Here is a 20,953-nt window from a genome sequence, read left to right on the forward strand (position 1 = left end):
TGGTGCCTTTTAGGTGAGCCATCTTTCCCTCCACCCTCCATCACATGTGGACAGTTCTCTTACAACCCTCTGTGGCCAGGCTCAGCACTTGTAGGATAATGATCTGCCTGCCCTCATCTTTCCCAAGAGACACAGAGTTCCTGAAGGGCATGAACTTGAACTTGTCTTTTCTTTCTAGGAAGCGGGCACTGCACACCAGTTAATCCGAAGCGATACCATCTGTACCCTGGGGTTATCAAAACAATACCTGACTGTGATTTTAACATGACAGCGAGCATTCCCTGTTTATTTCTTCCTTCTCTCTGGAAACTAGCAAGGTAGCATTAAGAAAATAATGATGAAATCACAGCAACAACAGGGGTAGTTTAGCTCTGGGGGCATTCATCTCTTGCTGTTTACTTGCCTTACTATATTTATTACATATATTCGCTATAGTATATTGTGACTGTTACATAGGAAGCCTCATGCTTGGGCTGGTTTATTTTGAAGCTAGGTTACCTTACTGAACTTGTTAGTTCCATATAGTTTTTTGAAGGCTTCTGGGTTTTCTAGGGGTACGGTAACATCACCTGAGAATAATGAAAACTCAGTTTTAATTCCTTGTTTGTAGCAATAAGTGAACTATGATATAACGAGGGACAACTATCTAACACTGCTATTTCTTTTTTTTTTTTTTGGGTCCGGTCATGGGGCCTGAATTCTGGGCCTGGGCGCTGTCCCTCAGCTCTTAAGTTCAAGGCTAGCGCTCTACCACTTGAGCCACAGCACCACTTCCGGCTTTTTTTCTTTTTGCTTATGTGGTGCTGAGGAATCGAACCCAGGGCCTCAGGCATGCAAGGCAAGCACTCTACCACTGAGCCACCTTCCCAGCCCTAACACTGCTATTTCTGAAGTGTGAAGCCATTACCCATCATGCTGGGGAGAGATCCTTATAGTTCGAATTTAGTAAGAGAGTTAGAAAAATTCCTGGGTAGACACTGGATTTTATTGGATGACTTAAGTATGTATTGAGATGATGATTTAGGGTTCATAAAAAATATATGTCATCTTAGTAATATGAGATATTAATAGGTATCTTTATAGTATATTGTCCTTGAATACCTGGGATAAATGCTACTTGGTATTGCTGAATTAGTCTTTTATTAGCAATTTTATAACTGACGACTTTATATGGGTGTTTTGCATACACAATTATACAGTTAAATACTAGCTGTAATACCACAAAAATCCTATCCAATTTTCTCTGTGCTGGAAAATGGCTGTAGTAGATTGAATTATTGGTCCCAATCCCTCACACTGCCATTACAGCTTAACACAACGGTAGATATATTTCCCCACCCCTTGACTTTAGGTTTGGCCATGAGACTCGCTCTGACCAATAGGATATTCGCAAATGGAATGTAAACAGAGGCATAGAACTTGCTTGCTCGGTGGAGCTTGCAATCCTGCACCTGTGCCACATCTTCTGAGAAGAATATTCCAGGTGGTCGCTACCCCTCCCATTTCCCATTTTCCCCTAGATCCTGGAACAGGTGGGGAGGAATGTATTTGTCCCAGCTAACTCACAGATCTGTGGCCAACTGCTTATTCTAGCATGCCCCCGTATTTGATGTTTCGGATGCAACTGATATCTTATATAGAAATAACAAACAAACAAAAAAGGTATATGGAAACATCCACATACTTCACATCTTCAACACCTACCTGGTTAGAATTAGATAGCTCATGAAGAGTTTAAGTTCAAGGCATGTCTCAGGTACTCAACACTGGATGCTGCCTCTACTTTTGGGCCCAGTGGGCTCAGTAGAGGAGAGAGCTGGGGCAGAATGTCTTTTCCAAACATGACCACAACATCATGTCCCAGCCCCAGGCTTCTGGAGAGTCTGGGTTCTCCCCCATGAGACTCCCTTACCCAATAGTAGAAGTGACAAGTAACTTCTATCTTGGGGATTCTGGAGTACTTAGCTTTAGAATACAGGTACCATACTATGAAATCCTAAGCTAGCCTATGCAGAGAGATATCCAGCCCAGCCGCCAGATGTGAATGAAGAAATCTCCAGATGAGCTCTGTCTCCAGCCATCCAGAGTCAAGCACCCTCATGATACTCTGTCCAGTTTCCTGACCTACTACCAAAATACTCAATTTATACCACCAAGATTGGGGAGGTTCAATATGCACTAAGTCCTAGTTACAGTACAGTAAACAGGAACACAGATTCTAATAGGACACCCAAAATGAAGGGTTAGGATTTGAACCTGGGTCTGTCTATGCTTTTCCTATTCTACTGTCCTGATGAGAGGCTGGGAAGTTTGGGGAGGTGGTAGCTAAGTCAGTGAGGGACAAAGAGGACATAAGACAACCCTACCTTTCTGTGAGTGACCTGGCTTTAAAGCCGATCCCTCCAGGGCAGGATAGAGAAACAAGCTCCTTGTGAACTGACCTGAAAAATACAACCATCTCCCTCTGCAAGACTGGAGTTCAATCAAATGTTACTGCTGCTTAAAATTCCAGCTGCCTTTCAAACCACAAAGCCACAAAGACATTAATGGCAATTCCAAAAAATGTAAAAACTTCATTATTTTCTGAGAGAACCCCTTGGCACATTTATCAGCATTTTATTAAGAATTACTATACATATTTAAAACAAAACCACATGTATCAGAATGACTGAGAAAAGCATCAGGGAATTCTCTGCTACAATGGCCCAGGAGAGCACAGACAGATTCCATCCAGATTTGTACAGACTTAGTTTCAGGACTTCTGCTGGGAGAAGCACAGGGTCCGGTCCTCATGGGTGAGAGCACAGGCACAGCCAGAGCCCCTGTTCATTTCTGCACTGTTTTGTTCACTTGCTTTTTTTTCTCTTTGACTGTGCTGGCTGAAAAGCACATTGGAAACAAGGCCTTGAAAGGCAGAAATCTATGAGAGATGAGGAGCAACTGTAACCAGTGTCGGGAATGGAATAAGCAAAAAAGAAAGCTGGGGGATAGTACAAGAGAAAGGGAGAAAGGGAGAGAGGGAGAGGAGAAGAAGAAAAGGCCAAGATCTCAACCAAATGGTATGTATGTTTTCAAAAAGATACTATTGTGATTAAACTGACCCTCCAAGGTTAAGCCTGGAAAGCATGAAGTAAGAAAGGCTTTAGAACCATCTGGGCAACCTTGCTATAATTTCCTCATCCAATTCTAAGCATATTTAACACATTTTTTTTTGGTTTGTTTGTTTGTTAGTTTCTTCAGCCAGAGAGCTCTTAGCCTGTGCAGCCTGAATAGCTGTGAGACCTCCTATTTACTGTTCCATTCCGTGTTCTGCTCTGCAGCAAACACCCATCACTTTTGAAGGCCACCACATGCCCAGATTGCAGAAACCTGGGGTAGACAGAAAAGCAGATTTTGGAATCCTGCTGCCCCTAAGTAGAGTTTTGGCCTTTGGAACTACAGTGAGCCACTGGAAGTGTGATTACCCACTCTTCCTCTTCAGCCCTCAGTCCTTGCTGTTCTTCTGTCTGCCCTCGATTTCCTTTGCTTCTGTCTGTGTCGTGTCTTTCTCTCAATCAACACAACTCGTCCTACCCATTACCCAGCTCCCTCTGCTCTCCAGAATTTTTCAGGTGCTGGGCTTTGTCAGTATGAGGTTTCTCTTTATTTCCAAAATATCTCGCTTTCTTTGTGTGCAACTTTGTAAAGGCTTGGCCAAGTAAACAACAGAGCAGCAATATTTCATGGCATCAAAAGTTCCCTTCTGGGTCTGAAAGACTTTCTGGTTCCCTCCCTTTAATTGTATTGAAAGGACAATTTTTTAAAATCTTCAGAACAACTGAAGCTTGATGACTTCCTGATTCTGCACTAATATCTTTGCCCATTTTTGATACATTTTCAATTTACCTTCATGGTAATTTACACTCAAGGAAACTGTCCAAGATCTGCCAGGGGATTCAATAAAAAAGGTCATGGAGTTAAATGCTGTGGTGAAACACTGGGCTTAATTTTATGGATGAAATTTAAACTGCTTAGTTACCTTCTTTTGCATTTTTCGTGTTAAGACTAATGATTATTCAGAGATGGGAAGGGGATCACAAAAACCAAGAAGCCATTTTCCTAATTCTTTAATATATATCTGGTGGGGTTATGGCTTGCTACCCTCAAGGTTAAAGACATTGAATTAGAGAAGAGATCTGAATGACCCACCAGTCAACTTGCCCACTCAGGTTGCTCCCCAAACTGGCAAGAACCAAAGCCTGAAACAGGAATTTGCTCCAAAACCAATAATGGGTAGAACGACCCAAAGAGGACAATGTGGTTTCCTGTTTGTTTTTGTTTTTTTGCCAGTCGTAGGGCTTGAACTCAGAACTTGGGACACTGTCCTTGGGCTTCTTTCTGCTTAAGGCTAGCACTCTACCACTTGAGCCACAGCACCAATTCTGGCTTTTGAGTAATTAATTGGAGATAGGAATCTCAAAAGGACTTTTCTGCCCCAGCTGGCCTCAAACCGCGATCTTCAGATTTCAGCCTCTGTGAGCTACTGGCGCCTGGCTCGAGGCATCTTTTGCTCTGTCATTTGAGCCACAGAACCACTTCTGGCCTTTTCTGAATAGTTTATTGGAGATGAGAGTGTTTCATAGGCTTTCCTGCTGGGGCTGGTTTGAAACCATGATCCTCAGATCAGTGCCAGGCCCGAAGGTCACAATGTTTTAACATCAGTTCTTCTGCAGTTTTCAAAGGGAAGTCTGCACTGATCTCACTGGTTTTAAAAAAAAAGTGCATCCTAAAAAAAAAAAATGCGGGCTGGGAAGGTGGCTCAGTGGTAGAGCGCTTGCCTTGCATGCCAAGGCCCTGGGTTTGATTCCTCAGCACCACATAAGCAAAAAGAAAAAAGCCAGAAGTGGCACTGTGGCTCAAGTGGTTAGAGTGCTAGCCTTGAGATGAAGAGCTGAGGGACATCACCCAGGCTCAGAGTTCAGGCCCCACGACTGGACCCCCCCCCAAAAAAAAGTGCATTCTGCTGGGCACTGTGGCTCACATCTGTAATCTTAGCTAATCAGGAGGCTCAAAGTTCAAAGCCGGCCTGGACAGGAAAACCCACGAGACTCTTATCTCCAATTAGTTACCAAAAAAGCCATAAGTGGTGCTGTGGTTCAAGTGGTAAAGCACTAGCCTTGAGCAAAAGAGCTCAGGGACAGCAGCCAGGCCCTGAGTTCAAGTCCTAGGACCAGTACCTTCCCTCCCCCCCCCAAAAAAAAGTGCATCTTCCAGACTGCACCCAAGCCTGCTCCCTGGTAATAAGACTAGTTTTTTTCCCAGGCGATTCTTACTGCTAGTAGACAACTACAGATTGGCATTAACTATAGAGAGATTATTCTGTTCAGCCATCCAAGGTTATTTTGTTAACCCAGCCCTAGGCACCAAAGTAAACAAGGGCCACTTTCCTACAACAGCTAAATTACCAGTTTTTATAAGTATGGAATAAAAGAATACAGTTTCTTAGGTTGTACATACTGTGTAGAGTTAGTTCAATTTCATTTCTGAGGTTTGCTTCTTCTAATAATGCCTTTAATTTACATGTCGAAAATATTCCTCGGTCAACTCTGCTTGGGCAAATTTAAGATGATCTTTTGCACTTGCAATGTAAACAATCCAAACTCACCCAAAGCCATCCATTCTTACCAAACACTTGCAAATTAGTCCCTACAGGGAAATGCTTTTTAAAATTTTTTTCTTCTAGGGTTTATTTCCCCTTTTACTTCAAGTATTGTGAGTATTTCTCTAACAGATCTGTACCATTTTTTCTAACGAAAAAGGGGTCAGTGACCCAATATGCTTGAGGAATACTGGGGCAGATAAAACAAAGCAGAATTTTACTGCCGAAGGCAGATCCTCTGAGAGTCCCTGACACGTGGGGACGTATACTGACTCTCCAAGGACGTGATGTACGTGCCAGGATTAGCTAGCTCTAGTTTGGCTTTTATGGATCCTTCTGTTGGATGAGCATTCGGAGGACCATGCTTTGTGAAACACTGGGCACCAGGAGCAGATGACATCTGGGGATCATGAGATGCTAAAGTATTTTTACAGCTTAAACACAAACTTCTTGCCCTGGTCATCCAGGTTTAGCTACCTGATCACCAATACTGCAAGCATCAACTAACCATCAGGGCCGCTGGCCAAAACGATCTCCATTGTTGCTATCACAATAACAGGAGCACTTCAATTGTACTATGACCTCTGAGACCATTAGCATGACGTACACCAGCAACAGCACCCACCAACTTCCCCTCGATGGGCTGCCAGCAACATACCACCACTACCACCTCTAACATCACTGCTGTCAGCATCACCTCTATGAGTAGCCAGGAGTGAAGCCCTTGTTAGCACTGTCATCATCATCTTCCTCTCCATATTTATTTCTATAACTATCCACCCCCCCAGGTACACATACAAAATTGTGTTCTTACTTAAACCTATCATTCCAAATCCAAAGTAAAGAGTGTTCACTCTGGCCTTTCCTCCTTTTTTTCAATAGTAGAAAAACAGCAGCAGCAGCAACAACAACAACAACAAAACGAACCTGGCGCTGACATCCACAATTATTTCCTCATTTGCTTGACCTTAGGATTATATGAGGTAATTTTAACCACCCTTTGCTCACCGAGGACAATACTAGTGTTTAGGGCCTTTGCAATAGACACATGACTCCAGTCATGTTGCTGCTTTCAATGTCCTGAGGTTGTTCTTTCTCCTCCTTCTGCCTTTGGATGGTTACGTGAGGCTCATCTGTTACTATTGGTATTTCTTCTTGAGTTCCCCGTGGCGTCCTGGTAGGCTTTAATTATATATTTAGTTTTTCTGGTATGTTTCTACATTGTGAGATTAAGAGCTATAAAAAGAGACACACACTCAAGACAGGGGCTCATTGCTGATCCTAGTTTCTAATTCCTTCCCCATCCTCCATCCCCTTCACTCCTCACTCATCCCTGCAAGTTACCAATCTCATTAGTTTATAAAATTTATTCTTAAATGATTTTGTCCTTTCAAATTTATTTTCCCCATAATTATCAGTAACTCATAAATTTCCCCAAGGTCTAACTGTGTCTCGACAACCTCATCTTCAGGAATATTTATACAGCCACATCTATTCAATTCGTTTTAATTAATGCCCTTTGTGCTGCTGGGAATTCTACTTCATCGACTGTCTTCCGTGATGCTGGCCTGGCTTTTCTGAATGCTCTTTGCATGGGTTCTCTTAATGGTCTGCTTGGCAGAGGAGCCAAATGCTAGTCCCTGACTCTGGATGACCATCACTTCCCATTTGGAAGGCAGAGATGGTTAGCAGCCCTGGCATATCAGCCTTGGAGCTGTCTCCACAGGGAGCGAAGTGATTGGTGTGACTAGTTGGCCCAACGGTAATAGCTAAAGCCAGGGGTGACAAACAGAACCGGATGCCCAAGAGAAGGGGCATCCCTTGGCATGGCAGGTGGACAAACAAAACTGTCTCTGCATGCCTGAGACAGAGTTGGCCAAGCCCTTGCAGGACACGCTTCCTCCCCAGATTTCAACATTCTTATTCCTGTGACATGGGATTGTTGTCATTCACCCCACTCCAGAGTTGTGTACAGGACATGAAGTGGCTGTTTGAAAATCCCTGGCATGGAGGAGGTTCGGTGAAGAACTCACGGTTGCATTAATAAAATATGTTGTTTCAGTTTTTTGTGGGTTTTTTAAGAATTATAATTTTAATTTGGGGGGAACTATTGATTTATATAGTTGTATGAAAAAAAATCCATCAAGTGATCCCACATATCCTTTACCGAGCTACTCCCAATGGTAACATCTTACAATGATTTCTGCATCCTAGATATGGATAATTATTAGATAATTGCTAAAATCTAACCAGTGGGCTTGATATTCTAGATAATGAGAGAATTCATAGATCTTGCTTAGATTTCAGCAGTTTTATCTGTACCCATTTAACACATTTTTGTGTGTGTATACACAGAGTGTGTGAGTGTGTCTCACTTGTATGAAATTTCATCACATCTGGATTTTTCACGTCACCAGCATTGTCAAAACATACATGCTAGCGGGGTGCTAGTGGCTCATGCCAGTCATCCAAGCTACTCAGGAGACTGAGATCTGAGGATCATGATTCAAAGCTAGCCCGGGGCAGGAAAGTCCATGAGAGTCTTATCTCCAATTAACCTCCAGAAAACCAGAAGTGGCATGTGGCTCAAGTGGTAGAGCACTTGCCTTAAACGGAAGAGCTCAGGGACAGTGCTCAGGCCCAGGATTCAAAACCCATGACCAACAATAAAACAAAAAAGATATGCATGCTTCTAGCATACCACTTGTACTGCTCCTTAGAGTCTACACCATTTTCTGTCCTCTTGCCACAATCTCATCCCAAACACATCATGACTAGCAATTTCCTTACATAATTGAGTAATTTCAAGAACATTATCTAAGTGGGATCATCTGCCCTGTGACTATTTAGGCTTGGCATGTGTGTGTGCGCGCGCACACGCACACCGCATGTATACCAATTCTGGGACTTGAACTCAAAGCCTGGGTGTTGTCCCTGAACTTTTTTGCTCAAGGCTAGTGCTTTACCACTTTGAGCCACAGCAATACATCTGCCTTTTTTGATAGTTAATTGGAGGGAAGAGTCTCACAGACTTTCCAGGCTGGCTTCCAACCTTTATCCTCAGATCTCAGCCTCCTAAGTAGGTAGGATTATAGGCATGAGCCACAGGTACCCAGTTTAAGCTTGGCATTTTAGACTCAGAATTACTCTCTAGAGATTCTCCTCAAGTTGCTGCAGAAAATCTGTTCATGATTTTTTTTTATTGCCAGGGAACATTGTATGGTACAGATATATTCAGCCTTTGAAGGACATCTGGGTAGCTTATAGTTTGGAGCTATTAAGAATAGTGCAGTTTGGGGGCATTGTTATGAATGGAGCTACAATGAACACTTTGGTACCGGAATTTGAACGTGATTTCATTTCTCTGGGATAAAGGCCCATGGTACAATGGCTGGGCCCATAGGTTTAGTTTCTTAAGAAGTTGCCAGTGTGTGTTCTGTGCCATGTTAGCCATTATTTTCAGTCATGAGGACATCCCTGAAGTTTGTGGTGTTATCCTCATTTGTTATTGTAGCACTCTGGGTGGTATGTAATTATGTCTGTCTTACTGTGGGTTTTAAATTGCATGCCTCTGCTGGTTAATGTTGTTAAATATCCTTTCATGTGCTTATTTGCTAACTGTAAATCCTTCAATGAACTGTCTCTTTGTGTCTTTTGTCCATTTCTTTGTTGAATTGAGTGTTTTTTGTTTTTTGTTTTATCAGCTGTTGGGCTTGAACTCAGGGACTGGGTGTCTTTGAGCTCTTTTGCTCAAGTTTAGCCTCTACCACTTTGAACCACAGCTCTACTTCCCGCTGCTAATTGGAAGTCTCATGGACTTCCCTGCCTGGACTGGCTTTGAGCTTTGATCCTCAGATCTCAGCCTCCTAAGTAGCTAGGATTACAGACTTGAGTCACCAGCACCCAGGTTTGAGTGTATTTTTATGGTTCAGTTTGAGCATTCTTTTTAGATTCCAGATACTTTGGACTATGTAGTTTACAACAACTTTTTCTTTTGAGGACCAAGAGTGAAACTAAATGAACAAAGTATAAGACCATGGAAATGTTTCAGCTGTATTTGGTTGTGGAAAAGGGGTGAAGGTAGAGAAAGAGGAAAGGGATGGGGATCTCTCAAAGCTCATGAAGGTAATGGTTCCCCTTTGGCACAGCTTGGGGCAGTGAAGGCCAGGTGCAGGGATGGAACATTCACCAAGGAAACTGACTCTTCCCAGACCCTTCCCAGATTTGACTCATCAGAATCATGTCTCCAGACAGAAAGAGAAGGGTAAGAAAAACACTGATTTTTTTTTTAATGAAGGGAAAAGAGCCCTCATTTCTATTTTCTGGGGTTCATTTCGATAAACATTATTTTATATGATCAGCCTTTGTGTTCCTCTCCTAAGAATGATTTTTTTTTAATTAAGTCAGAGAAGCGCTTCTTTTTTGCAATAATGGAACACATGTAATCTCTAATCTTTGAGGCCTCTCACAGGCTAAGGGAAAAATATCTTGGTTTGAAACAACTGCTGGGATAATCCAACATTCTTACAACTATCTTCTTCAGGAGAAAAAAATCTTTTAAATTAGAAATGTAAAATTGACCATTTTTCCCACCAAACTAAGCTGTAGCACTGCCTATGAATATATATTAAAATCACTCTATTTGACAAATAAAGATCTGTGTGAGCTCAAAAACGTATGCAATATTTACTCATGCTATCTTGGTTTCTCTGAAAGCCCAGAAGGAACAGAACTGGGGGCTCTCTACCTTAAGTGGAATTATTACAGCTTAATTTCACCCCTGATCTCAGATCATACTGTACCACTTTATCAGGGTTCATTTAATTCTCTCCCTACTGTTTGAGAGAGAATTAAAACTAAAAATCACAGGGGTAGTGCCAAAGTGCCACACTTCACTTCACCTTGGACACCCATCAGACATTCTTATCGAACATAGAAAATTGCTGGTATAAATGGTATCACAATAAATATGCTTCCCGTTAACATGCAGGTCACAGAGGGGAAAAAAAAACCAGGAATCATAAAATACCTTCATCCTTCTCAAGGTTGTCCAAAGAGAGTGGGGGCCAGGGGATGGGGGGCGGGGAGAAAGGACAGGGCTTTGGACTAGGCTGTTTATCTTTATGATGCAATTTAATCTGGGATGCCACAAGCATGTGGAGGGTAGGGAAGATCGTTAGGAAGTAACATCATAAAGTAGCAAGAAAGAGCTAAAAGAAGACTGTTCTGTGGGTTTCTCACTTCTATGCATAGATATGAGAATATTATGGTAACTTGCTAGTCTTGGCTAGCACTGACTTGGGGCCTACTCAAAATGTAAGAGAAGAGGCCAAATATCTCTTGCATATATTTCAAGGGCTGGACACTCTGTGTATATCTTATTTAAGTCTTAAAGAAAATAATCTTGTAAGCTTAGGAAGTAGTCTTGTGAGACAACGGAGGAGATACAAGCTGGAAGGATGGAGTGAGCTGCTCAAGGTCACATACCAGGTTTGACTCTAGGGCTGACTGCTAAGCCAGACTTCCTTCTGTGACCCAAAGGTCCCAGACAGGAGTGATTCCTTTGAAGTTTGTTGTGCATTCTTTAGTAGGTTTCAACACTAAGAGAAGAAGACAGAGAAGAAATCCCAGGACCCAGGAACAACCAGGCCAGGGCTGAGTTTGGCTATGCAGCAAGCCACAGTGGGGTCTTCCAGGCAGAAGCTTCCTGCAGCCTACCCCTAGGTCACAAGAGAGGCAGATGACTTCCATGTCTGTTCCATGCCTCTGGAAAATTAACATTCTCTCTGTAGGCATCTGTTAAGTCGCCATAATAAAAGCATAAAGAATGGATTCTGGAATCCATAGTTTGGAACTCTGAATTTGAACCAGAACAAAATTAAGGAAGCGCCTGAAACTGATTACTTTGTGAGCTCTCAGAAAAAAAAGTGATGGCATCTCACAGTAGTTGGAGTTCACAAGGAATAAATCGTGTCCTTACTTGTGAGTTTCCAGGCATGCAGGAAAACAACAGCCATGACTGCAAAAGTTGATCCAGGCATTTGACAGGGTCTTCCCTTGGACTCTATCTATGTCAAATCACCCCATTCTTCACACTGGTTGCATCGGAACTGTTCTCTTGAAACTTAGGTAATTTCAGGGGGCTCGGATTAATGTCTGCCCCTATTGGGAACACAGGGGGATGCATCTGTTCCCGTGTGCCCTTCTATTTAGCACAGCACTGACATACATAGAAGACAGATGATAGATAGAACATAGAACACAGATCTCAACAAGAGATCTGTTGAATGAATGGAGGCAGTATAGCATGGTTGGTTATGAGGGAGACAGGCTCTACCACTTCCCTGTGTGTGACCTCACTGAATTTTGACGTCATTTATAAAACAGGTACTGGTGACTCACAACTGTAATCCTAGCTACTCCAAGGGCTGAAGTCTGAGGATTGAGTTTCAAAGCTGGCCCTGGCAGAAAAGTCTGTTAAGATTCTTATCTACAATTAACCACCAGAAAACGGGAAGTGGAGCTGTGACTCAAAGTGGTAGAGCACTACCTTTAAGCAAAAAGAACTCAGGGATGCAAAGAGACAGGTTCCACAACCAACAAAAGCAAAACACAAGGCACCTTATAGGGCTGTTAGAAGAGTAACCAAGGCACTTCTTCCCATACACACTGGTGAATAGTTAGAAGGGTAGGACTGTATGTTAAGTATATAAAACAAACAGGTGCTAACTAGTTGTTAAAGGATAAGTATTAATTAAACTGACATTTGATTTAGGAAAAAAAAATGCAAGTGGATTGTTGCTGAAATATAGGCCAATTATATTGATCAGAAACCATCCACATAACAGAAATCAGGATCTAAATTTAATTCAGCCTCCATCCCGTAAGTCTGTGCCTATGTGTTGGGCAAACAACCATTTACAACTGGGACTATGTCCAATATCTTAAGAGAAATAAAGCTTGAATTCTTAATAAAGTCAATAGATGCTTTAGGTTTGTCTGAAGCTATTGACTAGTAATACTTTAGGCTGAATAATTTCCATCAAAAATCGGTAAACAAGAACAACAGCAAAAAAAAAAAAAAATCAAGTTTTAAAAGCCACAAGATGTTCACTACACAAACTCATCCAGCCTAAAGAATTCCACTTGGAAAAGCCATAGGGCACACGATGCAAGGCAAGAATATACTTGCAGGCAAAAGGACATACTACACATGGCTCATATGATACTGCTCATTTGGCCAGCTGTATCTTTTTTTTTTGGGTTCGGTCATGGGGCCTGAACTCTGGGCCTGGGCGCTGTCCCTCAGCTCTTCAGCTCAAGGCTAGCGCTCTACCACTTAAGCCACAGCGCCACTTGCGGCTTTTTTCTGCTTATGTGGTGCTGAGGAATCGAACCCAGGGCCTCATACATGCAAGGCAAGCGCTCTACCACTGAGCCACCTTCCCAGCCCCCAGCTGTATCTTAATTAATATATATTGGTTGTCTTTTAAAATTATCTTTGAGTAGTTGTACAAAGGGGTTTCAATTCAACCTGGAGACTGTGAGTATAATACATCCTACCAATGTCACCCATTAATATTACTTCCATCATTTCCCTATCTCTCCCCAACCCACCCATACCCTTGATTTTCCTAGTTTTATTTTCACACATACACATGTTTGGATTTTAGACATTCCTTTGCAAGTGCTCATTCTTTACCAGTCAGAGACATTCATTTCTGTTCTTTTCAATAATGAAATGTTGCATAAGAAAACATTTTCTTTAAAATGCACTGGGTGCCGGTGGCTCATGCCTGTCATCCTAGCTACTCAGGAGGCTGAGAGGTAAGCATTGCATTTTCAAAGCCAGCTGGGGCAGGAAAGTCTGTGAAACTCTTATATCCACTAAACTACTCAGGAAAATCCAGAAGTGGTGCTGTGACTCAAGTGGTAAAACTAGCCTTGAACAAAATAGTTCAGCGGTAGTGCCAAGGCCCAAAGTTTATGAATATATTCAACATATATGAACACATAAGAAGTAAATCTTTTCATCTGTGTCTGATACAGACATATAAATGACTTACAATCTCTGGAGACACATGTGCAGATTCTGAATGCCATTTCACTCCTTCAATATGGAAATAGAAAGCCAAAGAGATAGAATACTCCTTGGTCAGATATTTATCATAGATCACATATTTTAGGCTAAGTCATGCTGTCTATACCAGAAATGCTAAGGAGATTTATTAGTAACGGTCTAGGATATACTCTTCAAAAGGAGCACATGTTAAAACCCATTAGAGAATGCTTGTTGACCTTCTGAAGAACAGAAAAGGAGCTCAAAGGCACTTGATTCACTGGACCACACAGGTCCATGCAGAGAGCACCAGGAAGGAGGCCCCCATGGAGGCCCAGTGTCTTCAGCATTTGTGAAAGGTGAGTGGGGTGGAAAGACACAGAGACATGTTCACTGTGGTGGCCAGACATGAACTACACACACCCTGTAGTAAATGTATGCCCCACGTGCTGTGGTGAATGAATCAGATGAACAGTTTTACTAATGGTGACAAGGACAGCAGCCAGCATAACCCTGCACAGCCCGCCTGTCAATTCTGCTAAGCTGGGGCCCCTGACTGACCTGTTTGGTGCAGGTGATCTCTGGCCACTTCAAACAAGCGCAGGTGCATGTTGGTGATCGGGTTGAAGGAGCCACAGGCCAGAAGCACCACGGGGATCTGGCTCTTCATCTTCTCAGGGACGTCCACGCCTGTGGCAGTGGCCACCCTGCCTCTATGGGAACAAGCACACAGGTCAGTGAGCTGGCAGCAAGACAAGTGTCCAGATCAGGGTCTAAACCGGCACAAGCTATCACCTTACCTGCTCAACTGCTTGAGTCATACTCCATGAGATTCCCCCATGGCCTCTGGCTTTATGTTTCCATATAAGCTGATCATTCCTCCAACCTGAACCCTATCAGCTCATCCCAGTCTGTTAAGACCCAGTGCAGATGATCACATTATTATTTATACTATTTGTTGAATGCCTGCTAGGGGCCAGTTATCAGTGAGGGATGCAGCTGTCTTTAAGTCCCAGAAGTCGGACCTTAGCAGTATAAACAAACATGCCCATTTGTTTCTCACATGACCACGGGTCTACAGGTATGCAGCGGATGGTATTAGAGCAGGAGCTCAACATCTGCTTACAATTCTTTTGGCTTTTTCCCTCATGGTTTTAAGATTGTTGCTGGAGTGGCGGCCATTGTGACCTCAATCAAAGCAAGCCAAAAGAGCAAGGAGCTGTCCTTCCTAATCAGAACCCAAGTGTCTTTTCAGAACCCCCTGTAGATATTGTTTCTATCTCATGGGCTAGAACACAAATGGTCTGAGGTTCATTCCAGCCCCAAGAATATGTGTGTGCACAGGCATGTATTTACCCTCACAGACTCTGGTGGGAAGCCGAAAGGATCCCACAGAGCTGGGTGACATCTGTTGGGTTGCTGATAAGCGCAGAAGGCCGCTAGCTTTTCTGACTTTTACTTTCTGACCCCCTGGCATGGGTCAGGTGACATTTACCATCAGTAAATTACATGTCACAGTAATGACAAAATGTGCTCATGTGTGCGTCTTATGCATTGGTCAGCTGGATTTCACCTCCAAGCACAAAGGCTGGTCCAAAATAGACTACACTCTATACAGGCTAGCACAGAGCACTGACTGGTAGCACTGGACAGGAGACCTGTTCCCTGGTGGTGGGAAGGCCAACTGCCCTTCCCAAACACATAAAGAGTTGGTTTGTTCTGGCTCTGTATGGAGCAACACAAGGAAGAAGAAAATCAGTAGGCACAGTGTAGGTTCTCCAGGCTTTCTCTGTGGGAACAGGCACACCCCCTGCAGTGTGCAAAGAAAGCAGTCTTCAAGCTGCTGCCATCAGTGGCAGTGGCTTTGCAGGGAGTGGGGGAAGAGGGTGAAGTGGTTTAATGAGATGTTATTTACAAAGTGCGCTGAGCTTGTTTGGGAGAGCAGCCTCCTGATGAGGTATTTGAAGAAGATGGCTAGTTGTTGTTTTGTTTTTGTTTTTCTCACACCTATTCTGAAGCCTGTCAATATTTCATTTCATTCTTACAAAATATACAATTTGTGAGCCATTATAACACATAACTACAGCATTTTGCGACACCTGCGGTTCTGATTCATTCCCCCCCTCCTCCAGAATTTCCAGAAACTGTAAACTTCATTTGCTTCAAAGGCGATATCAATGGTGATGAGGGCTGATGCTGAGGAGAGCCAAGGACTCGGGCCTCTCTGTCTTTTCTTTCCATGCCTGTGACAGCCTGAGCCACACTGCTCTGTGTCCTTGCATTATCCTGGTCATATCCCAAGCTGGAGAACCCAGCAAGTGCACAGGACCAGGCTCAGTAATGGGGTCAGAACATCCACTAATAACCCATCCAAGCTAGCTCAGAGAAATACAATGCTCCGGTAGAAACAGACAGGTTCCAGAGGCAAACCGGCTTCTGGCTTGAGCACATACCTCACTAGACACAAGGCAAATGCAGGTAATATGAGACCCATCTGCCTTCTCATCCAGTGATATGTAGCGGGACCAGTAAGTGGAGGAGATGGGTCCCACCCCAGGCTGCTGTGTCAATAAGCAGGTAATGGAGGCCGGCAGAGTGAACAATAATCACTACTGAGGATTTAAAATGGTGAGAATTCCGTCTCAGAATCTATCATTAAGCTAGATTCTGCCTCTGGCCTCGGCTCCCTCTCCAGTTGGGTCAGCCCAGACAGCATTTTCATCCTGCTAGCCAATGGTACCACTCTGTTCCTGCCAGCGCCACCAAGGCCTCCAGGAAGGCCCTCGTCACCCTGTATCCCTGGACAGTTACGCCGTGTCCCCTCCCTGCCCTGCTACTCCTGCACCTGTGACATGTCATCATTGCCTTCTGACTGGCCCTGGAACTGCCACCGACTTTTCTTCCTGTGGCTCTTCCCCAGAGACTTGTCACAGAGACCCAGAAGGGAAGGTGAGCCACTGCAGGTATCTGATGCTAATATTGCTTGGGATGCCATCAACTTACCTGTCCCTGCAGTAAGCCCAACCCAAGAATGTGGCTGCACACATCCCTGTTTATTATTAGACATAAAACAGATGGCTTTGGGCAGAATGGAAATGGATTCTACAAGCATCCTTCTTTGCACAGACCTCTTGACCAGACTTCTCATCTTAAAGGAAACAAGAGATACGGTTTGTATTCATGGATTGCCAACCACATTTTTCAGGACCCAGGGCGATCATTTCCATGTATGAGAATGTGTCAACTTCTCCCGGGCAATCAGCCCCTACGTGAACTTGAAGTCTGGTACTTTTGTTGATGTCAACTTTGTTGGATTCGCCTGCTGTTTCTACGGGCCCACAATGCTACTAAGAACAAAAGCAAAATGCGCCTTCCATGTCAGAGTGAAGATTCTCTGCCAGCCACCCCTTGGAGGAAACAAAATGCTAATTAAGTCCTCGTCCTAATTATGAGACTCGCAGGAAAGCAGGAGGCCCAGCTCCTAGCTCTTCAGCTTGGAGAACTTCCGGAAGATCTGAAGAGAGCACAGGACTGGAAGGAGGTCCCTGGCAATGCCACACTGGTATCTTTGGGACTCATTTCAGTGGCTGTAACCCGTGGAGCTCAAGTACAGTTACTGTGGTTATTGAGTGATGGCTGCACTGTGCTGGAGATACATTACAGGTTGAAGCTAAAGCTCAGTTATGTCACACGCCTGGAAGGAAGGGCTTTGTGCCTGTACTCTGTTAAGTTGCCTAATCTACTCTCCAAGGTTCAGGGAGCCCCGTAGAAAACAGCGATAATTACACATCCCTTTCCTGAGAGTGTCTGGAGCTGACCCTCTTTACAGTTATCTGGCTCTGTGTGGTGCTCTCCAAAGACTTTGGCTCCTTTCTTTCATTAGGTTCAAAACAGAATCCACAGTTCTCTCTCCCTGCCACCAGATGCTTGTTTATATTGTTTGGAAAAGACTCTGCCATGTTTCTAGTCCCCTATGATCATAACCTGGCAGCCTTTGGGCAAATGCTCAGCATCCTTCAGCTTAGGCAGGCTGCTCAGCCCAACTTGCCCTGGGGAGATGGCACCACATTCCCTCCCCCCGCTCCCCAGGAAGCCCAACTCAACATACCATGACTGTGGTCCTCCACCAGCGCCAAATAACACAGCTCAGCTCCAAGCCTCCTTTGTCCCTGGACAAGTCCCCATGGCAGACTTGCCAACTTGGAACAAAAAGCAGACGAGGGAAAAGGAGGTGAGAAGTACCTGAAGTCCGCTAGGAGGAAGGAGAGCAGCAGATAATAAAACCACCGCCCGTCAGCTGCTGTGCTGGAGAAAAGAGGAACAATCTGCTTCTGCTCTAGAGAAGGTTCCAGGCCAGCAAACAAAACATACATCAGCAGACTCTGCTGGCAGAATCTTCCAGAATCCATTCGACTTTTCCTTTTCAGTCCCAAAATCCCTGTATTTTGCTGGCCATGTTGCTACATTTCCCAGACTCCTTGGCAGCAGGAAGAGGCCATATGATAAAGGTCTGGCCATAAAATGGAAAGACACACTTTTCTCCTGTTTTCTACGTGGGCATGGGCAGTGATCGTGGGTTCTGAGTACAAGATCCAACTACAGTTTTACAGAGAAGACAAAAGCAGGGCTCTGATAACCTTGATGCTACTGTACCAGCCCTGGACTATTTAACCTCTAGGAATCTTTTACCAGGGGGAGAAATCACCTTCTAAGCTACTACTGGTTTTCTTTTTGGTTTTGTTTTGTTTTCTTTTTAAGTTTTCTCTTCTATATGTTGCTGAACCTAATTCTAACTGATATACTGATATCTGATGAATGTTTACTGAAATAGTATATAAAGAAATGACAAAAGTATGTATACTTTCAGAAGTTCCTATTGCCCCAGTTAAATCTATTTTATATGTAGTAACTCAAGCGCGTATTGTTTGAAAGGGAAATATACTTAGGGAAAAAAATCTACTATAATTTAATTTTTGTATGAATTTTTTATAGGAAGGGGAAAATCCTTGCTCAGGATTCTAGAAGGCTGAACTGTACAGCAGTGAATCTGCTTTTGTGTACATCAATGAAAACCTAGACGTTGTCCTAGCTACTCACCACTCCTCCCCCACGCCCCTCACCCTCAAAAAACAGATTCATGATGGTATGTTCTTACTACTGCTCTGAGTGGGCATTTGCCATATGGCTTGGTAGCTTAATGGTTTTCTGGTACTTGACAAAAAAAAAAAAAAAACCAAAGCACAATCATTTTTGCAAAGAGTCTGCATTCCTAGATGGGTCTTTTCCAAATAACAGCTGGGCCTCAAAATTGAGCTCCTTGATTTGCAATTTGTGGACACAATACTCAAAACATTTACAAGAGAGAAAAACCTCCAGTCACTTGGGCTATTTCCAGGCTTCAGAGTTTATGAAGTTTTGGTTTTTTTTTTTAAGCAGTTTTAGGAGTGAGTGAGCAGTTATCAATAAGCTGAAGCCAACCGCCAGAACACATGAGAAATAGTCTGCCCTACGTACCAGCGGGCTGTGACCACAAACAAAAGGAGAGAAAAAGGGATGAGAAAGCAAGAAGCTCCCATTACGTCCACAGAATAAATCCTTATGCCTTTCTCCTCACACTGTCCCACATTTCCACAAACAGTGCCCAGATCTACAGCTCTGGTCTTGACCTTGTTTATGTGTGTCTATAGGTCTATGGAGATTCATAGACACCAGTTCGATAAGAAGCTGGCCAGATGTGGAATCAAAGCCACTAGTGGAGTGACCTTGACGGACTGTGTTAGTCAGGAGAGGCCACGTAAGCTGCAATAACAAACAGACCTCAAATCTTAGCGGCATAAAGCAATCAAAGTTTATTGTACACTTTACGAAGTCTCTTCATGCTAGTGGGGGGAGCTCTGCTCTATCATCTTGTTTTCTTAATCAAGGACAAGAGGTCAGGCATTATCTGGGGCACTCCTATGTGCTTGAACACAGAAATGTGTTCTCTATCTGCCTGGTCCACACTCTTGTCCTACAGCCTCTATAATATATAGGTACTGAACAGAGGGAGTCCTGCTGAAATTAACAGTAGTTTGGGCCATTCTTGACCAAATCCTGGAATGCACAGGATATGCTGAGCCATATGGTTTAATTTATGAGTATGTAGGTCTGCAGTAAGATTGGACAATGAAGTGTAAGATATTAGCATGTAAGTGGCCAGGGCAAGGCCGTGTCCAAAACCATGTCATGGGTAGACAGTGTCTGAAGGAGCAGAGATTGAATTCTGTCAGTTCAGTGTATGCTCACAAACCTCATCCTTGTATTGGAATGATGCTAACTGCCTGCGAGATATGCTTTTGTCCTGGTCCTGGGCACTTCCAGTTCCAACACAGGCCATTGTTATTAGTAACAGTGGAATACCCGTGTACTCATCCAGTCACATTTGAAACATGTTTTCCAAGGTTTGAATGGAGTTTGAGCTACAAGAAGGAAGGTAAAGCTAAGCAACAGTGGCTTACACCTGTAATCCTAGCAACTCAGGAGGCTGAGATCTAAGGAATATAGTCCAAAGCCAACCAAGGCAGCAAACTCTTCCATACTCCAGTTAACCACCAAAAAGCTAGAAGTGGAGCCGGGGCTCAAGTGGCAGAGCACCAACCTTGAGTAAAAAAGCTAAGGGACAGTTCCTAAGTTCAAGTCCCAGTACTGGTGTGTGTCTGCATGGGTCACACACAAGAAGGTGGAAAAAAAAAACAACAACAACAAAAAACACTGCTAGGGCAGGAAAGCTGTCGCTCACCTACATGTTTCCAGATCAAAAAGAGAAGATAGGCACATTTGTACCTCAAGTGCTGTAGTTGTGCATGCAGTCCCAGCCCTCAATCCAAAGAGCTTGTCAGCTAGAGATTTTCTGTGTGACCTTGTTTCTGCCAACGTCACCTTTGAAGCCAATATTTCAGCGCACAAAGCAAAAGAATTCCCTTCTTTGTGAATGAAAATAAGTTCTGCTAGAGAGTTCAAAGGAAATATAGAGCATGCTTCAGCAGTAGGTTAAAGTTTATTGGAAAAGAGGTAAACACACACACACACACACACACACACACACACACACACACACAGTAGGCTGGATACTGTTCTCCACAAGTATCAGTAAATGTTATGTTCATTGGAGAAAAGGTCCCTGCAAATGTGATTAAATTAAGGCAGAGGTGCTTAAGACAAGCATGGGTATCTTTGTAAGGGGGAAGGTAAGGACATCTGACACAGAGAAATAAGCA

General features: G+C 43.5%; 1 protein-coding gene across 5 annotated transcripts in view; it reads right to left on the minus strand.

Annotated features, from left to right (window-relative positions):
* Nmnat3 (nicotinamide nucleotide adenylyltransferase 3) overlaps positions 1-20,953 on the minus strand; it is a 49,800-nt gene that overhangs the window by 11,686 nt on the left and 17,161 nt on the right. For 3 of the 5 annotated variants that reach the window (XM_013034686.1, XM_013034684.1, XM_013034685.1), the window contains 3 exons: positions 17,806-17,896; positions 16,701-16,845; positions 14,259-14,410 (listed from right to left, as the gene is read on the minus strand). In XM_013034686.1, the coding sequence (XP_012890140.1) occupies positions 14,259-14,410; positions 16,701-16,744 (196 nt within the window). In that variant the 5' untranslated portion in view covers positions 16,745-16,845; positions 17,806-17,896. The remainder of the gene's footprint in view (positions 1-14,258; positions 14,411-16,700; positions 16,846-17,805; positions 17,897-20,953) is intronic. The other 2 variants (XM_013034687.1, XM_013034688.1) reach the window with 2 other exon arrangements.

This window comes from Dipodomys ordii, unplaced genomic scaffold (assembly GCF_000151885.1).
Source record: "Dipodomys ordii isolate 6190 unplaced genomic scaffold, Dord_2.0 Scaffold193, whole genome shotgun sequence".
Classification (NCBI taxonomy): domain Eukaryota; kingdom Metazoa; phylum Chordata; class Mammalia; order Rodentia; family Heteromyidae; genus Dipodomys; species Dipodomys ordii.